Source organism: Microtus pennsylvanicus, chromosome 18 (assembly GCF_037038515.1).
Source record: "Microtus pennsylvanicus isolate mMicPen1 chromosome 18, mMicPen1.hap1, whole genome shotgun sequence".
NCBI classification, from domain to species: domain Eukaryota; kingdom Metazoa; phylum Chordata; class Mammalia; order Rodentia; family Cricetidae; genus Microtus; species Microtus pennsylvanicus.
In genome coordinates, this window is record NC_134596.1 from 673,548 (window position 1) to 698,191 (window position 24,644).

Here is a 24,644-nt window from a genome sequence, read left to right on the forward strand (position 1 = left end):
GTGCCCAACACAGGGGATTTCCATGTTGCCTTTTTGACAGCTTTGAGACTGGAGAGATGGCTCAGCAGTTAAGAGTATATACTGTTCCCGTCCAGGACTGGAGCTTGGTTTCCAGCATCACCACATCCAACCCTGTCTTCTGTCCTTTGGTAGGACTGTGCTTACATATAAAATACCCACCACACCTATACACATAATTTAAAAAGAAAAATCTATCTTAAAATGAAAGATTGCCATTGGCCTTTGCACTTTTGAACAGTGTTGGGCATATGAAAGATTATATGGTTTTTGACATTGATGACCAATTATCAGTATGAGATGGGTATGAATATAGAGGTAAAAATCTATAATGGAGGGTTTCGATACTGAGAACTGACAGAAGGCAACACTATTTCCCATTTGCATGATTCTTTTTCTTTCATACTGCTCACACCATACACCTAGCAGATTAGGTACATTAATCTCTAAATCAGAGCAATAACTCAACTCAGAAGCTAAAAGTAATGACCAGCCATGAAGTGGTGGTTTTAAATGTGCTGATATATTGTGAAAGACAGTGCACATATATTGAATTTTGCCTTAAATTCGGTGTCACATGTATGTACGCAGAGGCCCCAACCTCATCAGGAAATCTCCAGGTTAATATCATCAGCTCTCTGTCTTTAACTGTTAAAAGGGTGTAGAGAGCGATTTGTATTCTGCTTCAGGCTGTTCTCCACATCTTCCTTCCTGTGTTTCCTTCTTGGGACTGTACCCTGCACCAGGATCTCCTGTCATACGTTTGGGTACAGTTCTTTGTTGATAGTCTAGACAGATACTACCAGTGACCATGGTGTGCGATTTGTCACCAGAATCAGTGCCATTGTTTTCCTACACCCAAAGAGCGTGCTCTTAATGGAGCAAGCTTGTTTCTGATGCTGCCAGTGTTGTGATCACACAGGCCCTGGGTCAGAATCAATGACCATTATACGTCAAGTGTTGTCTGTACTGGAGCTTCAGGCGACTGTTTCCTTTGAAGCTCACTACCACCAGATGTCCCTTACTGAAGTAGGAGACAACATATATAGCATGCTTTCCTCTGAACCTGAAGAACTAATCTTTTCTCAGATAACTCTTGATTTACCCTTTCCCTCTTAGCCCCAAACTATTTTTCCCATTTGTTTTCCCCTCCACTCTTGAAGTGGTAAATTTGGTAGCTAAAATGCCCCAATTTTTTTTAGTATATTCCAATTGTAGCTCAATAAACAATAGCTTTCTGGGAGCTCACAATTGATTCATAGATCTTGAGATTCTTTGGTTATTTTGTTATAATAAACTGACACTTCATTCATTAGAAATAACACTGAGAACAAAGTTGGGGTGTAGTTATGTGATAGTTTAAGGTATTTGAACATGAGACAAAATATATCTAAAAGGAAAACATGCACAAGGTATAAAAATGTTTCTTATAGAAACAATAGAGAGAGGTAAAGGACATTTTATTTAAACTGTACTTTTTCCATTATAGATTGAGATAACCTTTTCATCTGAATTTAGAGCTACTTTTTAAATTTCATATGCTTCTTGCTTGATATTTGCTAAAATCGATCTCTAATCATGTAAAAGTCTTTAAAGTTCTATGTACAAAAAAGAGGTGACAGAATTATGAGGGTTAAAGACAAACTGCTCATCATAAAAAAGCAATCTTATCTCAATCACTGATAATACTAATGGACAAGCTTCCCGAGTATTTTTTGCATGGCAGGAAATATTCCTATCAGTCTAGTTAGACATACAACAACTCAATCACCCCTCAGCTCTCAATGGTATGGCTATGTAGTGTAGCACCAGGGAAATTTGAACATGGCCTGTCAACAAAAGTCATTACCTAAACACCAGAGGAGAGTCCCTGGAGATTAGCCACTGCTCCCAGACTAGTCCATGCTGTGGCAGGGTATGGGCTCACTACACAGCAGTGCACATGAAGGATATGGACAGTGGAACAAACGCATGGTACTACAGGTAAAGAAACAACTCTACGGTAGCTTGAGTTCTGTCCACAGGCTGTTTCTAACCAATTAGTGTGCTGTGGCTCCAGAATTCAGTGTTATTTACAAGTACTTGCAAAGCAAGATTAATTTTCTATCATTCTATTGTCTTGTGGGTCAAAAAGTATTATTTTCTGATTGATCCATTGTATTTGATATCAGAACAAAGATCATGTCAGATACATTTTTTTATTCCTGTAATGTCCGACATAATAACATCTCACGATAGCTATTTTAAAACCCAGTAAACATTATCAATTAAATAATTATATCATGTGAGATCAGGAAGAATATTTTAGAAAGAATAATTCAATGGCCAAAAATAATAGTCTTAAAAGTTGGGAGATTGCCTCAGGACCTTGAAGACTCAATGTCTTCTTAGGATTTAATACGTTTTTCAGAGACAGTGGCAGCAAGGACAGAGAATAATTTTTTAAATGTGATCTAGGAAAATTTAAGATTGTATGTTCCTCTTGGTTTTCTAATTCCACTAAATCTACAAAAGTCTTGTGTCCTTTGTAAAAAGTGACAGAGTAGGAGCTGGAAGAAATGAGGTGAACATCACTGGAAAAAATCATAAAATTAAATTTTTTATAAAACTAATTTTTGATAAAATAAATTATGGCTGTTCTACCCCAACGAATAGAAGCTAGGCTGCCTTGAACTATTAAATGTTAATAACTTGGATAATTAATAAATGGTAATTCCAAAGAACTAAGGTTAGTAAGATATCTACTTCTCTGAATATTTAATTTGACTTAGAGCTCCAAATCTTACAAAGGATATGTTCTTTCTAATTTCTCCATTGTGACATAGTCTACATACTCTGTCAGCTGTGAAGATGTTTGGATCATAACAGAGCAAAGATATATTCTTAAGAGAGACAGAGTCTCATTCCTAAGAAGTAAAATTTTAGCCTTGGCTTAAACTTACCATACAGTGCAAAGTGTGCAGCACAGTATCAAAGTATCCATACAGTATCGGGTTTCCTAAAGTGGAAAACCTGAAGATCTTCAAAGGGAACCAATCCCCCACATGGTCTCTCTCCTATCTGTTCCAAAGTGAAATGCCCACAGTTCAATTCTGGTGATTAAAGGGTAACCTCTTTTCTTTACAGATTCTCCAAGTTCATATAATGAATTAGTGAAAAAAAAAAGCTCCCAAATGAACTGGTGTCCCTGTTCAATATTTTCTATAAAACTATTACTAAATTGTGATCACCAATATAGAAAGTTCTTGGCAGAAGGCAGAACACTTTAAGTTTAGCCAAGATGACTTTGAGAATTACAAGGCTATGTAGAAAATAATATTATGTACAAGGTTAGGAGTAGTCTGAATTGAATAACTACTTAACCCAAATGTATGATGCATAAATTACAGACAGACAAATATTTGTAATACAAATAAATATAGAAGCAGCATGTACCCGGTGTCTACATATATATTGCATGCTTAACATACATGTGATATTTATGTATTCAGCACTAGCGCAGACTATTACTTTGCATCCATTCAATGAGTGAAGGGTGAAACACATGCATGCAAGAGTACTTCACAGCCATCTACACTAAATTTCTCAGAAAACAATTAAATCCATAATTTGAATATTTGTTCTTTCACTTATTCTACCTCTATAAATAGTTAACAGATTTCATGTGTTTGAACAATTATTACTAATAGACAGAATGTATTTTATTTGTAATTTTTATGTTCGAAATGGCATTCCAAAGTATGGCTATACAATATATATGAAGTCCTACATTTTCGATTATTGAAACATGTAGTATCCTTGTGCAAATTTCCAAGCTCTCGAACAGGAGGAACAGTGCTAAGGCACAGGCATTTAAGACACATTTTTAACAGCTCATGGTTACTTCCCTTTTACTTCCAGAGTTTTCACAGAACAGTATGGCTTACACATTAAGTACGTTTATACACGGTGTTATGGAATAAATGTGCCAGGAAGATAAATGAAAAATGGAGTCACAAACACCCAGAGTTCCCTCAATTGACAGTGGCAGAAAAAAAATGAGTGCAAGGAAGCCATCACACACTCAGGAGTTTGAGGACCAGCTTTTGTGCAGTGTCTAGAATCGTGCTGGGTGGCCACAGGCAGCAGCAAGCACACACTGTGTGCCTGAAAGCCAAGTCGTGATGGCTCCTGGATGGCAACTTACCCTGTCGAGAGCTGCTTTCTCAAGTTCATTTTTGGCGAAAGCTAACTTCTGTTCCAGTTCGGTGAGCTGTTGGGCCTGTAACAGAGAGGAAAAGCAGTACATTTGAGAAAACACTATACTCTACATATTTGTTCTTCACAGAAAAAGAAAGAAAGGGGATATAGCCTGCTAGTTGAATTTAAATTCAACTAACAGAACTTCAAGTCTTTGAAGACAAAATCTTTAAATCTTTGAAGAAAGAAATTGAAGAAGACATCAGAATATGGAAAGATCTCCCATGCTCTTGGGTAGGTAGAATTAACATAGTAAAAATGGCAATCTTACCAAAAAAAATCTGTAGAGTCAATGCAATGCCCATCAATTTTCCAGAAAAATTCTTCACAGACCTCAAAAGAACAGTACTCAACTTCATATGGAAAAGCATAAAACCCAGGATAGCCAAAACAATCCTATACAATAAAAGAACTTCTGAAGGCATCACAATCCCTGACTTCAAACTGTACTACAGAGCTACAGTACTGAAAACAGCATGGCATTGGCATAAGAACAGACAGGAGTTAATATGGAACCAAATAGAAGACCTTGATATTAATCCACACTCCTTCAAACACCTGATTTTTGACAAAGAAGAAAAAATATCAAATGGGAAAAAAAGCATATTTAACAAGTGGTGCTGGCATAACTGGATGTCAACATGTAGAAGAATGTAAATAGACCCATATCTATTACCATGCACAAAATTCAAGTCCAAATGTATCAAAGAACTCAACATAAAGCCTCTCGGAAGATTTGCGCACCTGCCAACTGGAGGGCGGGCTTTTTATAGGGAAGAGCAAAAAGCAAGTTTACAGAAGCAAAAGCGTGGTTATTGGTCGACTGGAATGAGGCGGGGTCATGAATGGTTTCCTCTCTCAGCATGGATGCCTGGCAACAATCATCCTGTTCCTATCTTATAGCTAACCTGCTTTGTTGACATCCTATCTTATTGACATCTTGCCTTGCAGTCTTCCTATCTCTATCTCATAGATCTCCTGCCCTCTCAGGCACATGGGATGTTCTTACGGGAGCAGGCTGGCTGCTGATCCGGAGAATTTTTTTTTTTTTTTAAAGCAAACAGGACATTCCCCCGGGAGCATGCTAGCTACGGGTTTTGAGGAGGGGGTCTGTAGGGTCTTTCAGCAAATAAGGGCAAAACTAACTGGTGTGTGTGTGTGTGTGTGTGTGTGTGTGTGTGTGTGTGTGTGTGACTGTAGAAGTGGTCGTGAAGATGGGATGGGGGCAAGGGAGGAGCTGGAGAAGTGGGAGAAAAGAATTACACATGATGCAAAGACAGTGTTTTTCGGTATGATCTGCTCAAATCAAGAGAAAGAAGCAACGGTTTGGGCACTGAAGTTGGTATCACCTCTTAATTCACTTTCTAAAACTGTCCTTTCCAACCCCACACAGAACTATGAAGTTCCAGCTGACAGCAACACTGAGAACAAGACCTTTATCCTAGAATTCTCATTGCTGCATTTTTCCTTCCTTTTTCTTCTTCTTTTTCTTCTTTTTCTTCTTCTTCTTCTTCTTCTTCTTCTTCTTCTTCTTCTTCTTCTTCTTCTTCTTCTTCTTCTTCTTCTTCTTCTTCTTCCTCTTCCTCTTCCTCCTCCTCCTCCTCCTCCTCCTCCTCCTCCTCCTCCTCCTCCTCCTCCTCCTCCTCCTCCTCCTCCTCCTCCTCCTCCTCTTCTTCTTCTTCTTCTTCTTCTTCTTCTTCTTCTTCTTCTTCTTCTTCTTCTTCTTCTTCTTCTTCTTCCTGTTAGTTTTGTTTTAAGAATTCACCTTCACATCAGCTACACAATAAAGGAGAACATCAGTTTGATGTTCCATGCATAAGCTGTGATTTTTTCCTGTTGAGAGCATTAAGGTTCAGCTGTGCACAAACAGACACATCTTGTCTGAATTTTCATGGAACTGTTCTATGAAGTATTTGCACATGACTAAGTCTGTGAGGGATTAATCCATCACACATTAATACATAAATCTACATTTCTGAAAATCTTGTTGGTAGGTTATTTCTACTCTGTCCTCCAAGGTAATAGTAGTCTTGGCTCTGTCTTCTCTAAAAGGCTTCTCTGAAGTGTGCACAGTGTACAATGATTTATGGATGTTATGATTTATTCCCTCTGCAGAGAATAATTTTAACATTGAAGACTATAAAGTCTTAAACACAAATTAGGCATTTTAGGTTTAGGGCAACCTGCATGGTAATATGTCTAGTGTGTGTGGTATGTAAAGATCAGATTTGGGGGGCAAATCAGAAAGAGGCACCACTGATAAAGGGGTTATCACTTCCATCCTTTTGTCTGGTCTGAGCTGTGAATTTTGTTTTAGTAATTCTGGCAGCCATTTGCTGCTACTAAGATCCTCATTAATAAAAGAGACACAAAACTTTTCGTCGTGACCAAGTAATAGATCCTCGGGTAAACTGTTAATAAATGTTATGTCCTACAGGGGAAACCTTTTTTGTTGGGTTGATTTTTGAAGCCAAGAAAATAAAATCTAAGTCTATATGTAATTTTAAATTAAAAACAAATATCTAGAATATATATTGTGTGAGTTCAAACATCATGATTGTGTACATATACATGTATGTGTTTGTGTTTTTTGTGTGTGTCTCTATATAAATGCATACGTTTTGTGTGTGTTTGTGTTTTGTATGTGTGTGTCTGTATACATGCATATGTTTGGTGTGTGTTTGTTTATGTGTATATGTGTTTGTGTTATGTGTGTGTGGTTACCTACACAACAACACAGAAACAGTGCAGGGATCCTAAGACTGAAGTTTCTCTTTAGGGCATGAACAACAGCAACTCTCTTATCACATTCTGAAGAAGATTAACTAAAATAAAGCTAAAGGCATTAATTTTATAATCTGATTTATAAGCTAACACTTTTCTCTGAACTTTAGTCCTTCCTAGTTGGTAAAAATCAAATAAATTAACTCAACAGAAGAACACAACACAATGTTCTCTTCAAACACAACAAATTCTCTTCAAAATGAGAAAAGCTGAGAGAGATTAATGAATATCTTGTTTACCATAACACAGTTGCAGAATTTGAAGACAAGCAGATTTAGAATTTGAATTATGTGGATCTTGGACATACTCATAATCACTTAAGATTTTCACGCATAGAATTCATGACTAAATCGAGTGCATATATTCAATGGTACATGCTCAAAATTTATTGATATGCTATATAATTTAAAATGTTTCAAGAAAGAATAGATGATTGGGAGAATGTTTCTTTTCTCAGAGGGAGAATTATAAGACCATGAAAGATATGGCTTTAAGATTTTTTAAAATAATTTTTTGGCTGTTCATTTATGTGTATGTGCATGTGCCAGCTTGGTTTTGTTCAATATGAATGAGCAGATGTCCAAAGAAGCCAGAAGTGGGTAGTGGATACGCTGGAACTGAAACTGCAGGCAGCTTTGAGCCAACAAATCTAGACTGCACTGGACTTAACCACTGAATCTTTGTCTTCTGGAAGAGGAACAAAAGCTTTTAGCTGCTGAACAATTGCTTCAGCCCCAAGAGATACTATTAATTGCCAACTAGAAACCGAATAGATTCATGAAAACACACTATGGTGTTTTATGCAGATTATCTTCATCCATTAGCATATAAGAACACATCCCTTGCTCATTAGTCCTAATGTAGCATTTGTTGGTCATTCTATGGACACACAGCACACCATACTGCATCGCTTCATTACCTTTATCTCTAAGTCACATTTACCCGATAGTTATACAGCAGGCAAATCACAAATGTCATTCTTCTGTTTAAACCTGCTCTAACAGAAGGACTTTTTATTGTCACTCTTAACTGAGGTGATTGGATTATTCGATGCTCTTTTCAACATTAATAACTTGGGAACATGTCTGAGAGATTTAGCTAATACATGTATGAAACCAAAATGAGTTCTCAAATCACACCGAGACACCTCAGCATTGCTCTGGGTTTTAGAGCTATTAAAGGAAATTTAACACTTCAGTTTATAAAATCTAAGAAGACTTTCCTTCAAGAAGTATGTTTACATGTACAACTTTTTTACTTCACATTTTTTGTTAGTTTCATCTCTTTTCCTCATACAAAAGTGACTAGCATGTGATCAGCTATTATACCTGAGTAAATATCTTTATGGTCCTGAAATTTATGAACTCCCAGACCTCAGGAAGAAAGTCTGCTTTATAGTGATTTATTTCTTATGACATATAAAAGTTCAATTCCAATTATAAGGATATAATAAATTATCTCTTTTCTTCTATCAGAGAGGGTCTCAGTCTATATTCAGACTGCCTCAAAACTCACTACATAGTCCAGGATAGCCTTGAATCTATGACAACCTTCTTGTCTCAGATTCTTAAATGTTGGTATTACAATAAAGAACCATTATAATTGCTTTGGGGTTTGAGTTCTTAAAAAAAATCACTCAACCCCAATCCTCTGACCAACTATTGTGATTATGCTAAAATATTTAGTTAAGATTAGTTTAGGTAGATAGGTGAGGAGAAGTCAATAGATCTGTTGGGTAGACACATGGAGATAGGAAGAGTTAAATGGAGAGTGGTAAATAGGTATGGACAAGTAGATGTTGAAGGATACACATAACCAGTAGACAGATGATGATAATAGGTGCTGATGGATTAATACTGGTGAACAATACACATTCCAGCTAGACAGGTATGAATAGATAGTGGCTGGTAGACAGGTGCTGATGCATGAGTAGTAGTAGATAGTTACCGATGAAATGGCAGAGGTGGACAGGTAAGAGTGGATAAGTATTTGTAGATAGTTGCTTGTGAATATGTAGGTCCTGATGGGCACGTGCAGGAGGATAGGTACTGCTGAAGAGCTGTTGGTAGATAAGTACTCATCTGCAGGTGCTGGCCATTATTACAATAAAGGCCTTCTCTCTCTCTCTTTCTCTCTCTCTCTCCCTCCCTCCCTCCCTCCCTCTCTCTCTCTCTCTCTCTTTCTCTCTCTCTCTCTCTATCATCTATCTCTCTTCCTTTCTTTCTCTCTTTCTTTATTCCCTCTCTCTCTTCCTCCCACAACAAAATGAAAATAAAGTATATTTTTCCTCTCTGTAGTGCAGTATGAATATATTTAAGTTTTAAAAACTTAAATATTCACTGTTTCTTGAACAAAAGGTAACAGCATGAGACTATTACTCTCATGGAAGAAAGCAAAACAGAAACTAATACCTAATTTAGTGTGGGTTCACCAGAGACTTAAAAATCTTTGTATTCAAACAAAGCCTTTAATCAGCTCTTACACTGTAAGTTAACAAGAATGAAGCAGTTTCTTAAATTGAAAACCTTATATTCAAAATATACATGGTTCATTTATATTACTAAAATATTGTTCAAATCATATTCTTCTGGACATGGCAGAGTAAGCAGTACTAGAATAGTCGTTCTCCCACAAATAGCTCTGAGTCAGCTGTGTCTGACGAGCTTTTGATACTAGAAACAAGAAACACCCTTGAAGGGCATCTGTCTTCTAATTGGACCCATTTCCTGACTGGAGTCTCAAGAGCTGTGATGCAAAGGGCTCATATTCATGTAACAATGCTTAAGCACTTTCTCAATAGCTCTGCATTCATCACCAGAACTATCAATTTGTTATGTACATATTGAGATGATATAATTAGACTGGCGGTCAATTTGAGCATCGGAACTCAATCTTTACTGGTATAATTGCAGTGGTTTGCTATACTAGAAAGAAAAGAGTGGGGATTTTTTTTTTTTTTACTTAGGTGCATTCTTAATCTTTTAGCCTACCTTATAGTTCATTGAATGAGGCAAACTTTTATATACCTAAGGTTACATAAAATAAAAAGGGCATGTGAATCTGTCCTTCTGTGTCAGATCATGTGAAACACCTTTCATTCATCCATGACTGGTTAGTTTCTAAATCTCCTTCATTCACAGATGAAAAACTAGTTCTGGGGCTGGAGAGATGGAGCAGTAGTTAAGAGCAAACATTGATCTTGTAGAGGTCTCAACTTGGTTCTCAGCACTCATATTAAGTGGCATACAACCAACTAAATCTCCACTGACAGGAAATCTCACAGCATCTTCTGGATGTTGGGAAACTCTATAGTTTCATGTACTCAAACATACATACACACACACACACACACACACACACACACATACAAACACTTGGAAATTTGAAGATATTTTTAAAAGGCAGTTCTCATAAATATCTTTACTAGATTACAAATATAATCTTAGCATTCTTATAATATTCTTCAAGGCAATGTTTTATATTTTTCTTACTATTTCTCATACTATTATATAATATTCAAATTATAAAATGATTTTCTAAAGAACAGACATGATCTAAAAATGTATATAACATTGTCCTGGGTACAGGAAATTTTTAAAGGTTTCCTAACAGACAGGACTTTTTATTTATTTTTTATTTTTATTTTATTTATTTACTTATTTTTAATTAAAAATTTCCACCTCCTCCCCTTCTCCCATTTCCCTTCCCCTCCCCTCTCCCCCTCGTCTTCAGTCCAAAGAGCAGTCAGGGTTCCCTGGCCTGTGTGAGAGAAGTCTAAGGTCCTCCCCCTTCCATCCAGGTCTAGGAAGGTGAGCATCCAAACAGGCTAGGTTACCACAAAGCCAGTACATGCAGTAGGATCAAAACCCAGTGCCATTGTCCTTGGCTTCTCAGTCAGCCCTCCTTGTCTGCCACATTCAGAGAATCCGGTTTGATCACATGCTCCATCAGTCCCAGTCCAGCTGGCTTTGGTGAGCTCCCATTAGATCAGCCCCACCGTCTTAGTGGGTGGGCACACCCCTCTCAGCCCTGACTTCCATGCTCATGTTCTCCCTCCTTCTGCTCCTCATTTGGACCTTGGGAGCTCAGTCCAGTGCTCCCATGTGGGTCTCCAAGACAGGGGTTTTTAACAGTCAAACAGTTTCTAATCAGTATTCTGGTGAACACTCGCTCAGAAGTTGGCTTGCCACACACTTGCTGAATCCCATAGATTCAGCCAAAACAAAGACAATGAGCTCAATTCAAGTTGGACAGTTTAAGCTCACATTTTGAGCCTGATAAAGATTAGGATGATGTTGGCAACTCCCATTTTCATTCTCTCTTGGCATTAAACCAGGACCAAGGGAGCCACATGACAGACAACACAAGCAGTGGGTCTTACTGTCATTGTGAATCAAACTCTAAACTATTGCCAAATAACATCATAGCTTATATCTGTACCCAAAAGCAGAGGAATGGGAAATGTTCGGTACTTTCATGTAATATATAAGAAGTGTTTCTATGGTAGCCTTCTAATAATACTTCCTACTCTTATAAATTCCATGGAAGAGTAAGCAGCACTCCATCCAGGCTTGAGATAAAGGACATGAGAACATCACATAGCTGCTCCAAATAGACACTTCCAAGTTATCAAAACACTGCAACCAAGCCAGTGGGATAGAAGGGATTGCCATTTATTGACAAGTGACAGCTAAGTGCCAAGAAGATATGAAGCGTTCCAGGGGATGAGTGGAAATAAATAAATTGATATTTATTCACCAATAAATATGAAAATGTTCCACCATTTGAACAATTTCCATGGCTATCATAATACAGACTGGTTTAATACTGTCCCATGTGTGTGTCGGGGCATATATTTCCAGAAAGGATATTAATGTTGGCAGTGCAATCCTATGAGCTGGGGTTCCGGATCACATGGAAAAGATAAATTAGGTTGTGAGGCATGAGCATTAGTTTCTCTGCCCCCTGATTGCAGAGAGAACTCTGGCAGCAGCCTGGCTCTCTTGATGCTGCACCTACCCCACCATACTGGGGTCCATTGTCAAACTGGGAGTCAGCTGAACCTTTCCTTTCTTTAAGGCTATTTATTTAAATGTTTTACAGTGGTGAGGAAAATAGCTAGCATGGTCTGTTCACTGATTACTCACATAAACACCTAAAAAGTGAATGTCAGTCTCTCAGAATCTATTGAAAATTTGAGAGTTCTCAGGTTAATAATGCAAGTGCACTTGCAGATTTTTAAAGCCAAGAGAAAACTAAACCCTAAATAATACATGGGAAGAAATGATGAAAACTGGGGCTCGAATTAATGAATAAAAACAAAATAAAACAAAAAAAATACAGTGAACCAGTATAATGAAGAGTTGGTTCTTTGAAAAGCTAAGCAATACTGACAAATGCAGAAGAAAGTTATTCATGAGAGAGAATATCTAAAATAATAAAATTATAAATAAAAAGGCAAATATTATAACAGGTATCAACAGAATTCAGAAAATCATAAGGACATGTTTAGAAAAATTTGTATCCCATAAAACTAGAAAACCTAAGAGAAACAGACAAGTTATGAGATGTGCATAACAAATCAAAATTAAGTCAATATGATATAAATAGATTCATAACCAGCAAAAATTAAGTTTCCCAGCAAAAATGAAGCCAAGGACCAGATGCTTATCACAGAATTTCATCATAACTTCATGGAAAAATTAATACTTATACTATGCAGATTAATCTACAAAGTAGAAAAGTACAAGGTTCCCAAACTCTTTTTATGAAGTCTTACCTTGATTTCAAATGCAGAGAAGACAAAGAAAATAAAATGAAAATTTCAGACGGATATTCCTGATAAGCAGAGAAATGACTGTTCTCAAAATCTTACTAGAAAACTGAATCAAACTATTTTCAAAAAGACCATTATCCCATCCAATCTGGTTTGATTCTAGAAGCAAAGGGAAAGTTCAATGAATGTAGATCAGTATGCTATCCTTGGCATAACACAGACTCAAAGACAAGAACCACAGGATTATCTCATCAGAGGCAGGAAAACCATACCTCAAGCTAATAAAGGCACTATGACATGCTTAATGGTCATGCTAAATGGGTCAAACTCAGATCCCTATCAAGAGCAAGAACAGGCAATTGGATCCACTCTCTCTATTCAACACTCTGTCTGAGGGCATAGAGTAATAGGACAAGAGAAGGAAATAAAAAGGTTAGGGAACTAATAAAGGTATCTCTGTTTGCAGGCAATAGTGAATCACCTTATTTACATAAGAAACCCTAAGCCTGGCGGTGGTGGTGCACACCTTTAATCCCAGCACTCGCGAGGCAGAGGCAGAGGCAGGCGGATCTTTGTGAGTTCGAAAGCCAGCCTGGTCTACAAGAGCTAGTTCCAGGACAGGAACCAAAAGCTATGGAGAAACCCTGTCTCGAAAAAAAAAACCCTAAAGACTCCATTAAAAACTTATAATTCCTGCAAAGTAAGAAGTTGCAAAGTTAACCCCTCAAAATCAGTAGGCTTCCTACATACAATGACAGACTGGATAAGAAATCAGGGAAATAATCCCTGTCACAATAAAATTTAAAAAATATGAAATTTATGCCCTGTCAATGGGCAGCCTATATGTGGCAATTTGTTGAACTTATCCATATTGGGTTTCATGGTCTAAGTTGATGAGGATGACTAACCAGTTCTTTTCCTCAGAAGGCAGCAGATCTCATCACAGATGCTTCTGAGGCACCATGTGGTTGCTGGGAATTAAACTCAGGACCTTTGGAAGAAGAGCTTTACATAAATGGGAAAACCTACTGAGGATGTGGGAAGTGTCACTCCAACCACTTCAGGTCGATTCTAAATACACAACCAATAATTTCCTATGGGCCAGTAAATATGCAAATTGAGAGTTACACAAATGCAAACCAAGCAGATCATGTCCCCTAAGCTTCTGCCCTGTGGTAGGAGGGCAGCTCTTGGGTGGGTGGGGAAGCTGCAGTTGAAAAAGATGCTGTCAAGTTCTAAGAAAGAATCTCCTTCTACCCTAGAAAAAGTAACTCCCAAAGTGTGGTACTGGACTGAAGAGGTTGTGTGAATATTTTCTGAGGTCTGATAATACAAATTTTATTTTTATAGCTGAAGTGTGTCTTACTAGAGTTAATTGGGTTAATGACTAAAGCTTCAACAAAAGATAAAACATAATTGGAGCCAAAGCAGAAATCTACAAAGAACAATCACAACCTTGTTTGAAACATTTACTCACACTTAATGGCTTAGACTTAATTAAATGCTCATTATTAGAGCTGTCAGAAAGAACAACGGGACCTAGTGTAAAAGTCTTGACATGCTCCTACCCCCTCCCATTTACTTGCCTTAAGAATTAAGAAAAGGTTCTTATTTTTCAAGGCTTTGGCCTTTATTCTTTAACATGGAATAAATCCCCCAAGGAATCTGTAGAATATCGCTTATATGCCAATATGTGGGTTGTGTGGAGGGGCTGACTACTTTGGCCATCCTAAAATGTGACACATATTGTTGTTAGCACTTAGGAAAGGAGGAAAGAAAGCTTTGATAAGTCCTGACAGTCCACAGACTCAGGAACTCACTAGTGTGTAGTAGTTGGTGCCCACGCACCTCATCTGGAAGCCTTGCCCCAGCTAACACACACCTGTGCAAAGGCAGTAAACTAGGAAGCGTTGGATGGGTTTTATGCCAGTAGGATGCCTGAATCCCAAGCCAGTGCCAGGGCATGTGATCTTTATTCTGTCCCTCCTGGGCCAACTGAAGATACTTGAATACAAGCCAGACTTCACTTGAAGGAGTTCATGGAATTGCCACAGAAAACAAGGAAGATAAAGATTCTTTTCCCAACCTTGGTGTCAACCCCAGGACCTCTAGCATGCTAGGTAAATGCTATGCTCATAGTTCCTCAGAAAGCTTCTAGTGGAAGTCTTCATTAGCAGATTTTTTTACAGTTATAGAAACTTAGGAAGATAATTAACTTAATCTTTTATGAAATTTCCTTTTTAATAAAAGAGTATTAAATATTTAGCTGCATGAAAAATTTGTCCTTGGGCTTAAATGTGATAAAAATAATTCTGAAAGAAAAAAGAAAGGCAAAAACCTGATATACATAATTTTCTCTATATAATTTAAAAAGAAGTATTCATTTTTGCCTTTGAGATAATTATTTGGAAATTACCACTGTGATTTTGTTTTGGTTTTAGCAAAATCGGCTTTTTGTAACTCAATTCATTACCTCAATTTGCTTCTACGAAGGCCAAAAGAATTTAGTTTCTGTTCGTTTGTCTCATGTGCCACCAATTCCTCGCCAGGGATGTTGCAGGCCTCAGACTGTGCCCAGGAGGGGCCATGTACTTCCTCCCCTCTCCTGCATCTGCACTCCCTTTAATCCAGTTGGTCAGGGCTGAGAATGTGGTGATCTTGGTCTAATCCAAGTAACTGACAGGGAATACATTAATTATGCATCTCGTTTATTTCTGAATATGGGAATTACCTTGTATGTCTTTTATTATTCCTCCATCCATCTTTCTATTTATCCATTCAGCTGCTACTTAGTACAGTCATTTACCATGATTCTTTATATTCATAAACCATCTACCTTATCATCCCATGTCAGGAGCCAATTTCCTCCTAAAATCATTGCAGGAACCATCACCCTGGGGAGTCTGCAGAGAACCCCACACCCCTAATTGTGTTAGGAATCGTTCTATTGACAGAGCCTACCCCACACCCAAATTGGCTGTTAATGAGAGCTATCTGTTAGCGAAACCCACCCCACATTCCAAACTATCTAGGGAGCTAGGTGTGTCATCTCCTAGTTGTGACTTCCTGGCCTACAGTGACCTGACCGAAGGTAACCTCCTGCCTACATGACCAACTCAGACCATTTGACCAACGTGAACCACGCGGCAAGAGCCCAGGCCCCTGTGCCCATCCCCCAACTCTTTACTCTATATAAGTTGTCCCCCATCTCTAATAAACGGAGGCTCTGACAAACTTCGCATGGCCTTCTTCCTGTCTCCTAGCCCATATCTTACAGGTAGTGCCTCTCCGGGACCCTGGAATAACTGATTGCAGGGTGGGTTACAACCCCTAGACTGAGTAACCCCCCAAAAGGCAATCTACAATCCCACATTCTTCCTCTTAGCTGGCCAAATACACATCCAGCTCAGAGACTCTTAATTCATTGTTAGCTGCTTATACCAAAGAAACTAGTGAAAACCCAGACACAGAAAGGCAATTATCACATGTACTCACTCATAAGTGGTTTTTAAATATAAGACAAAGAAAACCAGCCCACAAATCACAATCCCAGAAAACCTAGACAACAATAAGGACACTAAGAGAGACTTACATGGATATAATCTACATGGGAAGTAGAACAAGACAAGATCTTCTTAGTAAATTTGGAGCATGGGGACCTTGGGAGAGGGTTGAAGGGGAGGGGAGAAGCAAGGGAGGGGGGAGCAAAGAAAAAGGTAGAGCTCAACAAAAATCAGTAAAAAAAGAAAACATTGCATCATGCATTAAATGGACAGATTTTACATTATTAAAGCTATCTCAAGTTGGACATAGTAGGAGTACTACTATAATCCTGGCAGGAAAATTGGGCTTGATCTGACTATATGAGGCACTCTTTAAAAACAACAGCTCTAGCTCTACAAAATCAGTTTCAAAAGTCATAATTAGCCAAGTGAGGGATGCCTGTGAAGACATTGTATGGCAAGGAAACAAGCCCCAGGGAGAGCTAAAATGGGGAACGAAAGACTACAAGAAAGTGAGACCCTGTTCCCAGTGTCCGATGATAGAGGAATGAAGAGTTTGAAGGTGGCTCCAGGACAGCCTTGGAAACTACATAGAGACAGGCAGCATTTGTATAAGAACTGTCCAGGCAATGAGAAAATGGACAGTACAAAGCGATCTGGTTTGAGACCTTTAAACAAAAGTTTGCTCCATTCACAGTGGCAGACCCTTGGGATCCCTGTAAGTGCTTGGAGATGTGATGGGTCTGAGCTAACTGGAGAGGAGCTTGTAGGGAAAGGGTTCAAACATTTCTGAGGTAAGCGAATGAATGGGCACCGCGTTGGCAGCCTCTCACGGATCTTACCTAGGATTCTGAGTTTCAGAAGAAGAATGCTCTTATGCACTATTCCTTTCTGCTGCTCCATTATGAAAACAATAGGGCGGAGTGAGAGAGATGCAGAAAAAAAATGCATCTTGACAACCAATTGTAGTTCTAATCTCTAGAGCTGGCAGAGAGGAACCTATTTGAGGAATATGTTGCTCTTGCCAGCGGCAGCTGGCAATTAATGCTGAAATGTGGCTTACAGAGTGCGAGGAACCGAGGATTTCTCTGCATGGATTTAAAGAGAGTTGGCGCACACTCAGTTTTCTACTGCACTGTGCTAAAATCAATTGTGTATAAATGGAGTCAGAAATGTGCATGAAGACTAATTTTATCCATATTAACCTTCACACAAGTTTAGGTAAAGTTTAGAAAATACTGAAGTTAAAGCTGCTACTCTGAGTCCAAAACAACAAACAACAAACAAACAAATCCCCCAAGCCAAACCAAACCAAAATAAACAACGGCAGCAACAACAAAACAAACAAAAACACAGCACCTGATCAATTAAAGCTTTCAGGTTTGCTCTCCACTCCCTCTGATGCCCTTGGGCCACAGACTGTGGAGCTACACAGTCCACTCCAAAAGCACCTTCCCCAATTCCTTTATCTGGATAATGACTTCTCGCTTGGAGTCAAGGGCAAACTTTTTCTTTCTAAAAATGTTATGGAAAGTTTCCAATAATAACAGCACCTCTCTGACATCCCCAGAGCAACAGCAAGTTTTCCACCTGCTCTGCTCTGAACTCTGCAGCTAAGTAAAATGGAATAGATGAGTATTAGCTTGACTTCATTAAACAATCCAACAGAGAAAACAGACTGTCATTAATGTGGCCGTGGTGGAATGCAAAAAAAAGACGCTGAGCTGGGAGGACAGAGGCATGCAGAATGTAATGTGTTCTTCTCCAGGAGAACAACACAGTCGGATAAGATCAAGCATGGGAAGTAACAGACATGAAAAGGAGCAAATAGTTATTATGCATTTGAGTCTTTTCTGGGCATCCCACAAAAGTGCAAACCTCCCTCATTTTGAAGCTAAAACTAAAAATTTACATAATATGATGAAAATTGCTCTGTCACAGGTTAAATCAGAAGTTTTGAAAGTTGGAAATCTGAATCAAAATCAGATATCTCAATTTTCTTTTTCTGTTTCATATTCAAAGTACTTAGGTCTTGCAATAGCTTCAGAGACAAAGCCTCATCACCAAATCCTACTCATAATGACATAAGATTTGATTCCATGACACAGGAGTTATACAGCATAGGGGGAAGGGGAATACTAGTCAGGATAATTGTCTTCTGTGTTCTTCTCAGCCAGCTCTCACCTTGCTCTGAAACAACTAGATACTAACAAAGAAAATCAATCTGAGTGATTCACTCACACTTGATATGATGGTTAAACCTGTGCTGATGACTTCTCTAGACCCCTCAGACATCTGTAAAAAGACATAGGGGTGAGCCCCTGTGCACATGGCTGAGCAAAGTCTTCCCCAGTAACAAGAGGAACAGTAATATTAGGAAACATTAAAAAAAATTGACTTCACAAAAACTACATTTTAACTTTGAAAATCCCATGTAAGAAAAAGGAACAATAAATACTTGGGGAAAACATCTGCATAACTACACCTGGCAATGAACTTGTCCCTGAAATATATGTAAGAGCAGGTTAGTATGATAATAAGATGTGTTTAAAGGGATAAAACACTTCATCATATTTCCATAGAGCTGATACTCAAACAGAACTGAGAACAGAAAAGTGTTCTCACTATCAATTTAACAAAATCAAATTGTAATATACTCTCATTACTATAAACATAAAAGAAAGGAAACATTTAAAACAACTGATTCACCAAGTTTCCAGAACAACAGAACAAGTATTAGACGCAAATTTTTACTCAGTAAAACTTATTTTACTATATAAGTGTATATATACATATACAGTGCGTGTGTGGGTAGGTGTATTGGGGACACAGGTTTTCAGGGCCTCCACTCCTCTGCAAGAGATGGTGATCTGTTAAAGGGTTAGATTCAAATAATTTCCTTAGCCATGGCCTGGATCCAGTCCAATGCTTAAAACCCTGAGAAACATATATTGAGTAGATCAATTTCATATTGATCCATGTGATAAATTCACATCTGTGGATTAGTTTCATAATTTGTAATAATTAGTGTTTATTATTCATATATTTCTCTGTGAACAGAGACTGAGCTCGAAAGCATACACAAAGATTATATAATGTACTTGCACATTATAATACTATCAGTTTTTGAAAATTATGCTAATTTTAAAATAGTTAAGTCCAGCTATGGGTATCAGAGAAAGTTTCCTACTTTAGTGATGCGCACACATACACACAACACACACACACATACTCACACAGTTGTGAAGCACTAAAAGTACATTACATTGAAAAGGAAATTAGCTCTGTACAATTCATGATGCATTAGAGGGCTCATACATCCTCTACTGTAGTCTATGGATTAGATGTTTTTCCTTCCCATCAAAACACTAGAGTCACAAGTTTTATTCCCCATGCCTAATAATGCAAGGAAAATGTGGAAAAAAAGATAAAATCTGTTTTATCTGCAGATATTAAAGAAAAGAAAAGAGAAAGTAAACTGGAGAAGGAACAGAAGGCAGATTGCACTTAGAATTAGGTTCATTTGGAATTTCTGCAGTATGGTGACAATTTCAGAAAAAACAAAGTGAGATCGCACAGGAGAAAAACCCAGGGTTCAATCTAAGCTCAAGATTAATGGATAGCTAATATTATGAAAAAAATAAAAGTTCTAATTTTTTATGAACAATAAAAGCCAATTCTCCCTCTGCTTTACATGCTAGGTAGGAAAATGAGTTGACAACTCAGCTAAATTTATTCATCATATTTTCAAAAGAACTACTTGATTGGAAGGCTACCATTACTGCCATTTGTAGACGAGAGCGTAAAAATTCACCTGTGTTCAAATTCATACCATAACTAACAGTATATTACATACGTGAGGGTAATAGTCCCTGTTTCTAAACACTGAGCTATCTTGGTTCCTTTAGAGATCAATGATGAAGAGAGTGGTCCAGCTCTAAGTGAAATACAAGCTTGGAAGCCACCTAAGACAGGTAAAAATGTCTCTGGACACCTCCCTGTGTGATAGCTATTCTTGGTTGTCAACTTGACTACATCTGGAATTAACTAGAATCCAAGCAGATGGGTACAACTGTGAAGGATTTTTTACTAATTCAGTCATTGGAAGTGGAAAGGCCCACTTTTAATCAGGCTTTTTTGAGGTGGGAAGATCAGCTAATTAAAACTAAAGATTGGTATCTTTAACTTTTATTGAAGAATAAAGATGAAGATTGGGACCACCGTTTCTTGTGTCATTCTATATAAAGAAAATGGAAGAAGAAAGCTTACTCTCTCTTTGCCTGTATGCCCTTACTCTTGCTAGCAAGTTCATTTCTTCATTGGTATTAGAGCCCCCTTCTGAAGGATTCTGAAGACCAGCTGAGATTTCAGCCTTGTGGACTGAACAACTGCTGGATTCTTGAATTCGAATTCTTGATTATTAGTAGAAATTCATTGATAGACTAACTGGACCACAGCCTGCAAGACACTAATAAATCCATATCTATATCTATATCTATCTATCTATCTATCTATCTATCTATCTATCTATCTATCTATCTATCTATCTAAACATACATATACATTCATACACACATATGTGGATGAGTTACTGTGAAATACCACAGAATTATTGGAATGCATAATGTTTTGTTTCTCTAGAGAACCTTGAATAATAACCTTTTTATTCAGGTTATTTTCTCTTTTTTTAACAGTCAAGTATTTAGTTTAAATGAGAAAAGTTTCATACTCCATTGAGTAGTCATAAAATTTCCATCCTCATTAAATTTCTTATTAGAAAGAAATAGGAAAATAATAGATTATGAGTTGACAATTTATTCTGTCTTATGGGTACAATGCTTCTATACTATCGGTTAATTTTTCTGTCTTCATTTGCCTTACGCACATACTAATGCCAAAGTCCTTTGAGTTAGCATGTTACCCTGCTCAGCCACTGATCTTGCCTTTGCATTATTTATTCTGAAGATGCTCTCTTCTGTGTACTTTTAATGCATAATGTGTTATTGTGGAATGCTATAATTTTAGTGTGCTGTGAACACTAGAATTTAATCTTTCTTCTTCAGAACAGGACTCTCCTGGGATAGATGCAGAAGTGGGGTTTCTGGGAATATGAAGTTCTGGCTTAAAATTTCTTTTTATTTGTGTTTATTTTGATTCTGTTTATTTTCTTTTGTCTGCCCTTGCAGAATCTTGTAAGGCCAGTTTCATGCTTGTATAGAATGAAATGTAGTTTATGCATATTGCCCTGTGCTGTGCTCCCCCTCCCTCAATCCCTTGCCCCCATAGTCACCTTCCCCAACAGACAGTCTTGCTTCAAAGATTTCAGATTTTTGAGGAAGACCCATATTATTTGCTTCATTTACTATACTAATTAATACCCCACCATGTGTGTGTGTAAGAGTTCCTCTTTCTCTATGTTCTTCCAAGTATTTTAAATATTTTATCTCTTAAAAACTGTACTTACAGGATGGTTGGGAGGAAATTTTTTCTTTATATTAGTGCAGGCCATCATGCCTCTACACATATGTGCAATTATTATGCATCAATTATAATGACATAACGAGAGACTGAGAGAACACTTAGTGGATAAATTGTTTGCTTTGCAAATGTGAGTACCAGATATCAAAACCTCAAACCCACATAAAATCTGGGTGAGCATGGTAGTCATCTCTAATCCCAGGATTAGAGAGGCAGATATAGAGAATATCAGGTTAAAGTGACGCAGATTCAGCATATGTAAAAGTGTAGAGCAGTGGAGAAAACACATGATGACAACCTTGGACCTTTGCACATACGCACACACAACAAAAATAAATGATACAAATAAAGTATCAAAACTGCAGCAGTAGTTGGGAACTACTGAAGAGAAGTAAACTAGAACCAAGGAAGCTGTTGCTGAGTGGGGAGCCCCTGTGTGAGTCCAAGCTTTTGCTAGCATAGTCTTCATGGTCTCAAACAATAAATGTCCAGCAACCATATAAAAGGAGAGATAAACAAGAGAAGAAGGTTCATCACCGCATCTGCAAGCCTGTAGATACTTGGTTCTTTTCCTATCAAAAAGAGTAGAATTACACGCAATATCAATTTCCTTCTCTCCACAGGCAGTTTTTAAATATGTCTTTCTCAATGTACGTCTTGATTATATTTAGCATCTCTCCTTAACCTCTGTTCTGACTCTCTTCATGACCATAACATTTTTCAGCACTTGCTACCACTGTGCACTAATGATTCAAGTTCACACTACTATCTTTTGAGTCGAATTTCTTTCTCGATACAGATGGCATTCTTTTTTTCCCTTTGGTTTCATCATCATCATCATCATCATCATCATCATCATTTCTTCTGTCTAAATACAGTCCAGCACCTTTACAGAATTGATATAATGTCTCCAAGGTCTAATCCAAGCTGATCCTTATGTGAAGCTAATTCTGAGGCATTAATAAAATACCTGATTACCAAATCCCTTTCTCTGATCATTCACACCACAAATGGCAGAAATAAGCTTCAAAACATTTAACTATGCTGTATCAAAAGTGGAAATCTGTATTATGTGTTTGTTTTCTCTATTCTCACTAAAATGTATCAACTGTATTGGTGAAACAAAAAGGTAGTAATAAATGAGAGTATAGTTACACTTCCAAATAAGAATTTTATTCAAGGAAGATGTTGTACAAGATAATGTGGTTCTGAGGCTGAAATGACTTTGAAGCTTCCTGCTACCTAGTGATATCATAGCTCACTATATGTCAGAATAACTTATGGATGCATGCTTGTGATGATTTTGTGGGAAATCCTGCATTGCCTGAGGGTGTACCAATATTCAGAACTGGTGATACTACGCAGTGATATTATACATGACTCTACAGCTGAATGTGTTTATCTCATGATACATGTTACATCAATTTTCTACACTGTATCACGTGCAGGAGTAAAATCATGCCTGGTACTAGAACCTAGCCAGCTTCCCCAGACTAGTGAGGTCATGGATCTTAGAAAAGAATCTATTACTGTCACATTGCTAGACCAGCATAATTCCTTACTACATTCTAAATATTACCCTTACACTCACAGGTAAGTGTAGCAACCACCCACCCTCAAAGAGTTTCTGTTTACAGCAAATAGAGACTGTTATGGAAAACCACATTTAGATACAATATAGAGATCAACAGATCAAGGGGAAACAAATTCCAGTGACTACATATGCATCAGAGCCCTGGCATCTATGGCTTGGAGAACATCGTGGAAGAGGAGCAGAAACATTGTGAGATCCAGAATATCAGAAAGTATGCTATGAAAGAACCTATTCTAGAAATGGTTGCATAAAAAACCCAGGACAGTAGTAATATGAATAGACATGCTAATGTTTTAGGGGGACATTTTCTCAGGATCTGTGCTTAAACAAAGAATTGCAGAGAGCTAATCATTGGTGGGGGAAGGAGAATTATTTTCTCCTAGTGAGTCCCTTATTGGCCATCCAATGCAAGGTGGTCAAACTTGACACCATATACTTAAATAATAAAAAAAGACTTCACAGATTGAATTTTATGTATTTGTGCATACATACATGTCACAATAAAACTTTATGAAAAAGAAAGCCACTAATTTAAGACCAAGGGGACAAGGGAGAGGTTAGAGGGAGAGTAACTGGAAGAGTCTGGAGAGATTGGAAAGAAAAAGGAAAATGATGCTTTAATTAAATTAATATGTTAATTAAAATGTATGCATTTTTACAAATAAAGGAAAAACTAAAAATTCCAAGTGACTGAGGAAGATGCCAACTGTGGGCATCCACATACAAGCACACCCATATGAGTGTGTGCCCATATGGACATTTGTGCCACATGAGAAAAACTGACAAGTACACACACAGGCACACATACAAAGTAATTACATGTATTTCTGTTTTTCTTTTTACAGTTATTCTATTTTTATTTGTTAATAATCTTATTAGGAAATAAAACAATATATATTTAATAATTTAATTTTGTACATTGATTGCTCTATAAGTGCTGTAAAATGAGCTAAGCTCTCTCCTGAAGCTTCTATGGGAGTGCTTGTGTCTGTGTGCTAAGCTGTGTGTATGTCTGTGTGCAAAGTGAAGCAGACAAACAGCTTCTCTTGTGTTTTTTCAGTGTGTTTTCATAAGATGAAATGGAAAGTGTAGCATGGAATATAACTGTATATACCCCAGACACTAGGTAGAATGTATTTCATATATTAAATGAACAAAGCCAAATGAGGTGATAATTTGTTAGTAAATATAATTTTTTTCAGGAAGACAGCTCACAGATACTTGAAGAGATTATTAAGTGCCTTGTAATCTA

The 24,644-nt window shown here is 37.6% G+C and overlaps 1 protein-coding gene across 4 annotated transcripts in view; it reads right to left on the minus strand.

Annotated features, from left to right (window-relative positions):
• Positions 1–24,644, minus strand: part of LOC142837413 (leucine zipper protein 2) — a 322,896-nt gene that overhangs the window by 34,965 nt on the left and 263,287 nt on the right. For all 4 annotated transcript variants that reach the window (XM_075952470.1, XM_075952471.1, XM_075952469.1 and 1 more), the window contains one exon: positions 4,205–4,279. In XM_075952470.1, coding sequence (XP_075808585.1) covers positions 4,205–4,279 — 75 coding nt within the window. The remainder of the gene's footprint in view (positions 1–4,204; positions 4,280–24,644) is intronic.